Here is a 12,215-nt window from a genome sequence, read left to right as displayed (position 1 = left end):
CCGGCTCCAGGTCAGGTGCTGCATTCAGGCAGGCAGTATTAAGGAACTTAAGGAGGGTCACCTCTACCCTGGAGCTACATTCAGTTGTAATTGCCCATACATTTTTGAGGAAAGGGGACGGGGAAGTAAGAGTAATTATAAGTAACTCACTAATGTACTCTTAGTCCATAGTCTCCTTTCCTCCATACATCCCACCATCCTCCCCCTAATAAAACTAGTGTAATTAGGCAATGTTAATATTTTTGATGCGTATATTGGAACTGAGGAGTGGCGCTGGTGGGCGGACTCAGGGGAGTGAATGCTCCCAAGGCTGTGCCCCCGCACGCCTCTAAATTGAAAGGGAAGGAAGATTTTATCTGGTGAAAAAGATTCTGTTTCCCGTCCCTAGGAGGAACGCCCATACAGTATGGAGGAAAGGGGACTAATGACTAAGAGTACGTTGGTCACTACGGTGAGTAAATTATAATTTCTCAAGGAGGCAACGAAGGAGGCATGGGCAAGGCTTCTTTAATGGCAGGGAGTGGGGACGCCATATGATAAACATGCTTCTCTTTGTGGAGTACCCGTGTTGCCACCGACCCTGGATGTTGCCAGAGAGAAGTGCTGGAGTGCAGCGAATATTCGGGTCTTGGGGTACATGTATATTGATGGTCACTTTGCGGATTGGGAAGAAATTAGAACTCTGATAGGTGATACACCGTTACAATTGCTTTACTGCCATCACATGAGGTCGGCATTTAGATTTCTTTGGACGTCCTTTTCTGTGGAACCGCCTATACACCTGTGTACATCATACATTTTCGGTAAAACAGAGGATTAAAAAAAGTATCTCTGCATTGTACAAACGGGGGATTAGGTGGTTTACAGCTGGTGGGCTCAAAACTAAGAGCTACTTGTCAAAGGGATCTGCAGATGGAGTTCTCTGATGTACAATGGAGGATGCTTTGTGGCCTGACCAAGAACATTTCGTTCAACTCTAAATTTCGCTTAATATAGTTTAAGGCTCTCAAAAGATGACATTATCCTCCAACCTGGATTTGGTTATTTAATGCAGAATGTGAGGGCAATTGCTCCAGGTGTAGAATGGAGGACGCTGATTTGTTACACATGCTTTGCTCTTGCCCTAGGCTCGCAAGCTTTTGGTCTGGGGTTTGTCAGATACTAATCAAGGTGGTTAAACTACAGCTAATGCTAGCATCGCAGGAATGGATATTGGGATATACTGGGAAGATGGCAGAGACTAAACGTAGATTCTTAAACTTGGGACTGTCAGTAGCTAAAAGATGCATCTTGATGAAATTGAAGCAGAAGATGCCTCCTTCGGTGGAGGGGTGGCTAAATGATGTACTTTGGTCAAATGATATGGAGGAAGTATACATAGCCTTTCTGCCTGCTAAATTATAGATATGGTCAGATTTCCGTGACTATCTGCGTGAAGCTGATGCCCCTGAAATGGCTGTAACCTGCGAACAGGGAAGCAATAATGAAGATGCAGTATTCTAGTGCTGAATTTCCTGTATCATGCTACTTTAGTATACCCTGAACATATGCAATGTTGACTATATTCTTACCACCAGGTGTTATAAATAAATCATTTAAAAAAAATCAACGCTATCTCAAAATCAGATGCACAGCATATGTATGCAATTTCAAAGAATATATCCAGCGAGGCTGCTATGTTATAATTTGTTCACATTCCTCTATTTGAATTTGTCAATAAACGTTCTTCCTGTAAATATGGGGAAAGGGGACTAGACAAGCAAGTACACCCAGGTTTCTCACTGTGGTGACCCCTAGTTCTTTGCCCCCTTCCTTCAGACTGACAACCTGTTAACCCCTTCACTGTTACTTTCTGTATGAAGAAAGGCTTGGATTGAGTTATGGGAGTTCAGATGAGGTAGGGGAGCATGTTCTTGCATGCACAGGTAGTGCCACATGTGTATCTGATCTTCAGAATGTAGCTATTTTCCCTTGACTCAGCACCAATGAATATCCAAAGAGAAAGTTGGAAGAGAAGCTAAAAGTACATGAATTGGAAGAATTAGTAAATTGTATGTTTTTACTGTTCACAATGTATTCATTCTGGTACTTGTTAGGTAGCTTGCTAACCCTCATGTAGCATTTTGAACGTTCCGTTTTTCTCTATCTGTGATCAGATAAGTACACTTGAGTGATGCTATATAGTAGAATAGGTGGATATTTATATATTTGTTTTAAATTAATGTTTAGGCACACAAATCTATTGAGGCTCCATCATGCAATCCATCCACGTTTTTTGGTGCAGTGTTTCTAAATCTGCTTTTCTTCACTGTTTCTTTTTTCAGGCAAGTGGTGTTCCAGCACAGGCAGGCTCTTATGGAACAGTTAAAAGTCACTGAAGAGCCAGCCCTCATTCTACACTTGACTACAGTTCTGTTATTTCAGCTATCTACACATTGCATGCTTCATGCACCAGGAAGATGTGTACCACAAATTATTTCATTCCTCCACAGAAAAGTCCCAGAGGTACTATGCTGATTTTTGTTTGACGACTTTAAATTCATTAATCATATTTAAATGTCACACAATCCCTGTGCTTATTGCTGTATAGTGAAGGCAATCGGATCTTCAATTTAGTAGGTTGTTGAAGTAAAGCCAACACCTTTTCACAGCTTCACACACTCTGATTTGAATTCATTTAAATATAACAATGAGGTGTCGCAGATGGCCATAAGAATCCAGAATCCCACTGATAGATCAAGAGTTTTTATTACAAATATAGCAAAGGGTACATATTCTTCCTTGGAGTAATGATGTGATTATTTAGAACAGACAGACAAATTATTTGGTCAAAGGCACCAGCTGGAAAAGGGTTTGGTAAGTGTTGCTAGGGCCATGCCTTCCTCTTTTGCCTCTCTGTGCAACCACCCCGCCCCCAACCCAGGCGTCTTTTATGTCCCTTAATGTCTTAACTGCTGCATTTAGCTGCAGGCCTGAAAGCAGGCTATCTGGTCTCCCTCAGGGGCTTCCTCGCTGACCCTACAATACTAATGATTAGTTCTAAAGAGTAGTATATGACTGTGCCGTTGGGGACTCAAGCCCCCACTCTGTCTCTATAATACTTTCCTCTTCCCCATGCTCTCTTTCTGACTCCAACAACTTCTTTCCTTCCGTCTGTCTCCTCTGTCTCTTGCCTTCTACCACTTAATTCCACCCTCTGATGTTGCTAGATTCTCCCCAATCTTACTTCTCCCTTCTACTCCACTCCTCTGTACTACTACTCACCTCCTCCACACTACTACTTCCTTCTCCACACTACTACTCTCCTATTTGATGTTATTGTTTAAAGTGCAGACCTAGCTTAAGAGCAGGCAAGCACCGTACAAGGGGTAAGTAGCCAACGTTTGGGCGTGTATCTTTTAACAGTAGCGCAGTACTGTGGGGCTCATTATAAGTCTGGTGGCACATGTTAAAGGTGGTGGTAACCGTATTACCACCACTTTTACTGTACCGCAAATTTAGGAGCCAACGGTAATACCATTAGTGGTAATACCACCAACAGTATTACCATCTGTGGACTCAACACCAATGGTATTACCACCAACGGATTTACTGCCGAAATCACAAAATGGTATTACTGCGATATTACAAGTTGAAATATGACAGTAATACCATTCAAATTGGTCAGTAATACTGCCAATAGCACAATGCATTTACTGCCAACTAAAAAGTGGAGGTAAATGCATACAGGTGATGGACATTAAGACACAGGTGCACCCAATCCATTCAGGAAGGGTGCATAAGGCCCACGCCTTCCCCAAGCACACTTTCCAACACCATCATGTTGCCCCTAGCTCTTCTGAACATGGATGCATGGATGTGCACCTGCTCCAGCTGTGCATTGTGCTGCAGAGGCTGGAAGAGCAACACAGGGTACAGGACACGGAGGAGGAGGAGGAGGAGGAGGAGGAGGAGGAGGAAGAGGAGGAGGAGGCGGACAAGCCATGCAGGACGAGCACCCATACCCCGGGTCAGGCCGTTACCTGGACATACAGGGAGATCATCGCAGAGCTGGTCACCCTGATCCAGTATAATATGGAGAGCAGCATTAACATCAGTACAGCCTTACCCCCACTGCTGAATCTTGTGTCAGTCCTGCATTTCTTGGCAAGGGCACCTTCCAGCATACTGTGGGCATGCTGTACAGCATGACCCAGCCCACATATTCAAATGTACTCGTTCAGGTGCTCGAAGTACTCCTGTGCCATGTCTCTCAGCACATCTCCCTGCTCACCACTCAGGAGAATACCATGAATGCACTCCTTTATAAAGCAGCACACATGCCCGACGTGATAGCTGCTCTGGACTGCGCCCATGTGGTGTTGGTGGCCCCCCAGGCATCTGAAGAGATATACCGCTACCAGAAGCAGTACCACTCCCTCAATGTCCAGGACACCTGCGATTCTGACCAATCATAGCACACTGCTGTGCCCGCTGCCATGGTTCCACCCACGATGCCATGGTCCTGCAGAACAGCACACTGCCTGGATACATGGAGAGGCACAGAGGGCAGTGGACGTGGATATTGGGTGAGTACAAGTGCCATCACACAGACTATTCTCACAGCACAAGTGAAATGCCATGTGAGGGCAGGGATTACCACAACTGAAGAATCCATGCCGCCCTGTCAAGGCCCTGTACATGCAGGAACCTGTCCCCTCACCCGCACATGACAGCCTAAAACCCACAGGTCTAGGACGTGAGTGACAATTCTGCAGTAAATCGCCAATGCATATTGCCCCAGCAGGATAGCAACACACACACACAGCACTATAGGAACCACAATGCAACATAGCATATCCCTATACATGAAACGACACGCTTCAACAAAAGAATGCAACACTGGCAGGAGTAATGCCATGTACTCAGGTAACCATGTATGTGAAGCCATAATGGAAAAGAAGCAGACAACCTGCACAAGTACAACTAATAACCCATCAGAGCACATGCATGGGAGCAACACACGGGCACCATGGCATTCTGTCCTGTCAATCACAGACCCTGAAATCAACGAGTGCTGGCTGGGAGCTGTGTGCATGATCTTACATGACAGAACAAATGTTCCTGCTGAGTGAATGACTCCAGATACAAGTTGTGTGATAATTGTGAAATGCACGCACAGACTGTCCAGCAACATGTTGTTGTAACGGCTAACACATCCACAATGCTCTGTGACTCACACATATGACCTTTGCACTTGCAGGTGACTCTGGATGCCCCCAGCTACCATAGCTGATGACACCCATGTGGAATCCACAGACTCCGCACATACTGTACTGTATAGTATAGTGAGCGGGGTGTTGCGGGGGATGCCCCTGCAGCTTATTTTTTATTTTTTTTTGGTCGGGTCAGCTACAAACCCCCATTCACTTTACTTTATAGTATAGTGACCGGGGTGTTGCGGAGGATACCCTGATGCTGTTCCTACCGGAAAAAAAAATTATTAGCTGCACCACCACATAGATACTACAAAATGTTCTACGAACATTTAGTCAGTAGCACATTTAGTAGTCTCTATTTTAGGTCATCTGGATTCAGTCATTTTGACCAAATCCATGCTGCACGACATTTGCCTCAGGTGGAATTTTCCCTTTCCCCCTGATGAGGACATGCCACACCCAGAACAAGAGGACTCGCTACCTGTGGTTGCTGTGCTGCCACATAGTGAGCGGGAAGAGGGTAGAGATGGACGTTTGATTCACAAGAAATTATTGACAATTTGTTTTAAAGGCCAATTGATATGCATTTGCAACGCACCTCTGTATACAGTTACATTATGAATAAAACACTTGCACACAACACAGAATGTCCAAGCATTGCTTCAAGTAAACAATTATTTAAAATGTGTTTTTATTGGCATTTGTTTAAATACAGGCATACATTTCCATATCGTTCTGTATTTTTAGTATTAACAAACAATGCAGGACCGAACGTCAGTCCTTAACTCTTCCCCCCCTCCCCTCCCGTCGGAATGCAGATAAGTCTCTGTTGCAGCTTCATGTTCTCTGGAGTTCAAGTTTCAGGTAAACAGGTCCAAGATACAGATTTTGTGTGGGCACCACTGTAGCATGTAATCACTCTGTAAGTGTTCCAGTGCGGTACCCCAGGTTGCGCTAAACTTTTGGGCTTCTCCCTGGATATTGTACATGATTTTTTCTATGGCAATATGGGACCATATTCGTCTGAGCCAGTCCAGGTTGGACGGTGGAGATTGTTGTTTCCATTTTTGGGCGATTTCTAGCCAGGCCGCTGTTAAGAGCCCCATGAAGTTTTTTTTGGGAAATCGACATTGGCCTGTCTTTGGGGTCCCACAGGCCACACATCCATACCTCATCCTGCAAGTTTCCGGCCCCATTGAACATGGCTTGCATGTGGGATTTAATATCTGTCCAGAATTGCGACAGCCTTGGGCAATCCCACCATATGTGTCTCCAGTTCCCTGGTGTGGGGCACCCCCTCCAGCACTTGTTTTGCGTGGATGGGTACATGGGTACATTTTGTGTAGTTTTTCAGGGGTGTAATGCCATTGAATCATGATTTTAATCCACGCTTCCCTCACCTGTATGGCTTTAGACCACTTTGGGATGATGGTCCATAGGTAGTCCCATTGTTCTTTCGGGATCGCTTTCTCCAACGTGGTCTCCCATCTTTTCATATATAGCCATTTGACGTTTTCTGTTGGCGTATTAAGAAATCTGTATGAAACAAATTTTTTGGTTCCGGAGTTTGTCAAGATGTATTTTTCAAATGGAGTCAAATTTCTGCTCGTTGCAGTTTTTATCCGTGGGGAGGAAAGCCAATGGCAGAGTTGATCGTATTTGAATTTGTCCTTATTTGTCAACCCCAGTAGGTCTCTGCAGTCTGAGAATGATCTCATTTGTTGCCCTATGAACATGTCCCCGACTTTTACGCAGTTTGCCTCCTCCCATTTGTGATAGGCCCCCTCCTCCATACCTGGGTGGAATTCCGGGTTGCCTAGCATAGGCATAAAAGGGGCTGGGTCGATCGTTAGAATTTGATTTCGAGTCGATTTGTTCCAGATGTCTAGGGGAGTACTCAGCACTTCGCTGATGCGTACATTTTGGTGTCTATTCTCCGGCTTTGTCCACAGTACTTTGCGGAGTCGGTTTCTGGCCACCGCTCTATCTTGTGCCTCCCAAATCTTTTGTGAGGTGTCGGGGATCCATTCTTTGAGGACCCAAAGTTGCGCCTCCTCGTAGTTTCTTCTGAAGTGTGGCAGCGCCAACCCCCCCCATTCTCTTGGCGCTGTTAGTGTTTGGCTCGATAGTCTCGGAGTTTTCAACTGCCATATATATCTAGATGTTGCTTTTGTGAGGGCTTTAAAGAAAGAGGGGGGAACTCTGATCGGGAGCGCTTGGAAAGTGTACATTAGCCTTGGAAGGACAGTCATTTTTATTACAGTCATTCTTCCCCACCATGAAGTTGAGAGTGGATTCCACTTCGCCAGATCTCCTTTGATCTTTTCTAGGAGACGCGGGAGGTTTTCTGCGTAGAGGTAGGGCGATTTTGCTTGTAAGGGTTACTCCCAGGTATTTGATCCCTCTCTGCTGTTTTTAGTTGGAGCTCCGCCGCTAGATTTTGGCTATCTTCGTTGTTCCCTGCTATGGTTAAGATTTCTGATGTATGTCTGTTGATTTTTAGTCCGGACATGAATCCGTAGGTCTCTATTTCCCTCATCACGGTCGGAAGGGATTCTTTTGGATTCGACAGCGCCAGGAGCATGTCATCTGCATAAGCCATTCTCCAGCATGGGGTCTGGCATGGATTCACATGCTCATGAATATTCCCCGTCGTCAGGCTGGGAATCCTCGGTAAAGAAAAAATCAGTATCAGTTTCGTTTCTGATTTGTCTTTCGTAGTAGTAACCAATCACTGATCTCTGCGTCATACTGACCACAGCCAATGACTGCCCTCTACCTAAGCCCCGCCTCTGGCAGCCATCTTCAGATTTTTACCGCACGTTCAAGTGTTGGGAGTCCTCGTGCTTAGCTCTCGAGCTTTTACTGCGTGTTTCACACTTTTTCAGGTGAATTTTCACATTTTTTCGGTTAATCGAGCCTCAAGCTCCACTGTTTCTACTCCCGTTAACGGCTACCCGTTGCGGGATTTTCCTACGCCCCTTAAGGGTGAAGATTTCGTCGAATCAACTTCTTGGAGGATTCCAGAAGATTCGCGGCCTACTTCGAGATGGCCCAGGATGCGAGTTCGTCGCCCGGACCCAAGCTGTTTCGCAGCTGCCCTGGATGCGGGCTGCAGAATGTGTTTAAGGAAGACGAACATTCGCGATGCCTCTACTGTCTTCATGGGGACAAGACTCATGTAGAGAAGGACTGCCAGTTCTGCAAGAACTTGTCGGAGCGGACCATGAGGGACCGTCGATCCCGTCTCGCCAGCTGGTTGGAGAAGGGCTCAACGGGTGAGAAGAAGAAGAAAGGGTCCGAGCGGGCTTCTAAGTCCTGTGCGGGCACCCCGGCGACGGGGGCCGAACACCAGGCCAAGCGCCGCGTGTCCGCTGGCTCCGGGAGCGCCGAAAGGTCGGGCTCTTCGGTCGCCAGGCAGGGCGCCCCTTCCCCGGCACCGTCAACCACGAGCCAGCGCTCCGGTTCGGGGAAGAGGAAGTCCGAGACCCCGGGTAAGCTTCGGGAGAAGCCCCGTCCGATCTCGGAAGAGGGGGAGCGAGGCGTCGCCCCTCCCCCGAAGGAGAAGGCCCGGGACGCACCTAAGGTGGTGAAGGCCCCTACCCAGCAGGCAAAGGCCTCTATCGAGGCGATCGCGGCGACTCTGGCCAAGCCGGCACAGACCCCGCCAGCGGAGACTGCCTCCGGGACTAGAGTTTCCCTGCCGCCAAGGAGGGAATCCTCTTTTCAGACCATCGTCGTGGCTGCCATGATGGAAGAAGCGAGGGGCGGCACGGTAGCCTCCTCGAGCTCGGAGTCAGCCTCGGAGGAGGAACTGACTGAGGCCCCCTCCACGGAACCAGCCAAACAGGACCGGTACGAGAAGAAGTACCGGGTCCCCGAAACCGCTCCCCTGTGCCTCAGGGCCCAGCCAACGCCAGACTCGGTCGTCTCGGCGGCGGCGAAGAAGAAAGCGGCGGGGTCAGGAGCCTCGACGTCGAATTCCCCGCCGGACGGCGAGGGAAAGAAGTTGGACGCCATGGGGCGGCGGGTCATTTCGTCGGTGGCGACGACGATCAAAGCGGCCAACGCCCTGGCGATCGTGGCCCGTTACGACAGGGAGCTCTGGTTTAAGCTGGCCCCCATATTGGATTTCCTGCCGGACGACAAGCGGTCTGAGGCCCTGGAAATACTGCAAGAGGGCGAGGTGGCGTCGGACCACGCCATAACGGTGGCAACCGATATTGCCGGTACCGGGTTCCGCCAGCTGGGCAACGGTGTTTTCCTTCGATGACGGGGTTGGCTCCGGGCGACCGACTTCCGTCAGGACGTCCAGACCAGGGTGTTGGACATGCCGTTCGACGGCAGCAACTTGTCCGGGAAGGCGGTGGACGAATCCCTCCAAGCCATAAAAACGGAGACGGCCCGCGCCCTAGGAGCCCTTCAGCAACGACGGCCCTTTTGGAGCTCAGGAGGCAGACAGGGTGCCTCCAAGGGATCCAGCGGTGGCTCATCGTCCTACCGCCAGGCGGCACGCTCCTCGTCGTTTTAGGAGGCCTACAGGGGTCGCGGCAAGCAGGGAGCGCCTCTCCGCCGTCGGCAAGGTGGCCAGGGTGGCAAGGCCACCACCTCCAAGCAGGACTGAACCGGCCGTGGGCTCGGGCCCCCACCGAAGCACCCCGGTGGGAGGCCGGCTGACGAATTTCGTCGGAGTGTGGAAGTCCATCTCCACCGACCGTTGGGTGCTGGATACCCTGGCAAGAGGACACTCTATCGAATTCCTGAAGAAGTGCCCTCACGTTCCACCTGTGGCCAGGAAGGAAAATCACGTCCCGCAACTGCTGTTGGAAGTACGGGCGATGCTCAAGAAAGGCGCCATCGAGCTTGTCCCGAAGAGGCTCCGGGGTGTACTCAAGGTACTTCCTCGTCAGGAAGAAGACAGGTGGCTGGCGCCCCATCCTGGACCTTCGTCGTTTGAACAAATACATCAGATCACAAAAGTTCAGGATGGTCACCCTCCAGCACGTACTGGGACAGCTGGAGGAAGGCGACTTTCTATCGTCGTTGGACATGGAGGATGCATACTTCCAGGTTCCCATCCTCAAAAGTCACCGAAAGTTCCTCAGGTTTGTCATCCAGGGACGCCACTACCAATTCAGAGCACTGCCGTTCGGATTGAAGTCGCCCCCCAGGGTCTTTACCAAGTGCCTAGCACCAGCGGCGGCGCGGCTGCGCCTGCTGGGGATTCACGTCTACCCCTACCTGGACGACTGGCTCATCTGCTCAAGGACGAGGGAACTCGCCGTCGAACACACTGCGAGGACCGTCCAGCTACTCACAGACCTGGGATTCGCCATAAACTACCCAAAGTCCCTGGTGCCGTCGCAGGTGGCCCTGTTTCTGGGAGCGAAGCTCGATACAGTGAGGCTCCTGGGGGCCCCGTCGGAAGAACGGACGAAGACCATTCTAGGCAAGGTGCAGCGCCTGCTAGCCACGGACGTGGCCAGGGTAAGGTCCATCAAGTCCCTCCTGGGGATGATGTCCTCTTGCATCTACCTGGTGCGCCTCTGCAGACTACGGATGCGCCCTCTTCAAGAATTTCTCGACGCCCGTTGGATGCAGGCGACGGGCACCTTCGAAGACAGGGTCCCCCTCAACGAGGTGTTCCGGCGGGCGATTCAGTGGTGGGGCGTTCGAGCGCACATCACGGCGGGCAAGGACTTTCAGACGCCTGCGTACCAGGAGACGGTGACGATGGACGCCTCCCTGGAAGGTTGGGGCGCCCACACCGGAGATCTCCACGCAAGAGGCCTCTGGCTCCCGGAGGAGAGGCTCCTGCACATCAACGTCCTGGAAATCCGAGGCGTGTTCTGGGCTCTCAAATCGTTCCTCCCGTCGCTCAAGGGCAAGGTGGTGCGGATCTTCACGGACAACACCACGACAATGTTTTACATACGGAAGCAGGGAGGCACCAGATCCCCAGCCCTATCCAAGGAGGCACAGGATCTGTGGCACTGGGCGCTCTCCCAGGGGATGTTCCTGGTTCCCTTCCACCTGGCAGGAGAAAGCAACACCATCGCCGACTCGCTCAGCAGGGAGCTGCGCACGTGTCACGAGTGGGAACTGCGCCAGGATCAGGTGGATCAACTCTTCCGACGATGGGGCAAACCCCAAATCGACCTGTTCGCAACAGCGACGAACTCGAAGTGCAAGAGGTTCGCCAGCAGGTTTCCCTAGCCGAGAAGCATGGGCGATGCGTTCTCGTTCCCCTGGGACGGCCTATACCTGTATGCGTTCCTCCGTTGCCGTTGCTGCTTCGACTCATCAGCCAGCTCAAGAGGTCCCGGTGCAGGATGATCCTCGTCGCACCGGCGTGGCCGAGGCAGATCTGGTTCCCGGACCTTCTGGACTTGTCAACGTCCCCTCCCATCAAGCTGTCGGCGGACGCGGACCTTCTCTCCAGAGAAGGAGGCGCCATCTTCCACCACGACCCGGTGTCGCTGAACCTGCAGGCTTGGCTCCTGCAGCGCTAGAGTTCGGAGGCTACGATATACCGGCCTATTGCAGAGAGGTTCTTGCAAAGGCCAGGGCGTCCTCGACTCTCAAATGCTACGGTCATAAGTGGAAGAGGTTCTCTATCTGGTGCCGAGCACAGAAGATCAACCCCCTACGGATTACGGCCCCTCAAATGCTGCCGTACCTGCTATCGCTGGCAAAGGCTGGGCTAGCCCATGCCTCCATTAAGATTCATCTGGCGGCGATCTCCAGATATACCAGAACCACAGGACGGACGTCCCTGTGGTCCCATCGACTGGTAAAAGAGTTTATGAAAGGACTGTTCCGGCCGTTCCCGCCGGTGAAGGCCCCGGCCCCGGCGTGGGAACTTAACGTGGTGCTGACCAGGCTCATGGGGCCCCCATTCAAGCCGATGCACTCTGCACCGATGAATTTTGAATGAATCAGTGAGTTCCCCATTCACCAAGATCCGTGCCGATGGATTGTTGTAGTTTGCTCGTATCATTTTTATGAATTCCTTTC

General features: G+C 50.4%; 1 protein-coding gene across 2 annotated transcripts in view; it reads left to right on the top strand.

The window, feature by feature from the left end:
* Window positions 1-12,215, top strand: part of UFL1 (UFM1 specific ligase 1) — a 1,228,658-nt gene that overhangs the window by 1,162,758 nt on the left and 53,685 nt on the right. For both annotated transcript variants that reach the window (XM_069606422.1, XM_069606423.1), the window contains one exon: window positions 2,325-2,505. In XM_069606422.1, coding sequence (XP_069462523.1) covers window positions 2,325-2,505 — 181 coding nt within the window. The remainder of the gene's footprint in view (window positions 1-2,324; window positions 2,506-12,215) is intronic.

This window comes from Ambystoma mexicanum, chromosome 4p, assembly GCF_040938575.1.
Source record: "Ambystoma mexicanum isolate Mex_15411 chromosome 4p, UKY_AmexF1_1, whole genome shotgun sequence".
NCBI classification, from domain to species: domain Eukaryota; kingdom Metazoa; phylum Chordata; class Amphibia; order Caudata; family Ambystomatidae; genus Ambystoma; species Ambystoma mexicanum.
Note: the sequence above shows the minus strand (reverse complement) of the source record. Positions and strands in the feature narration are given on the sequence as shown.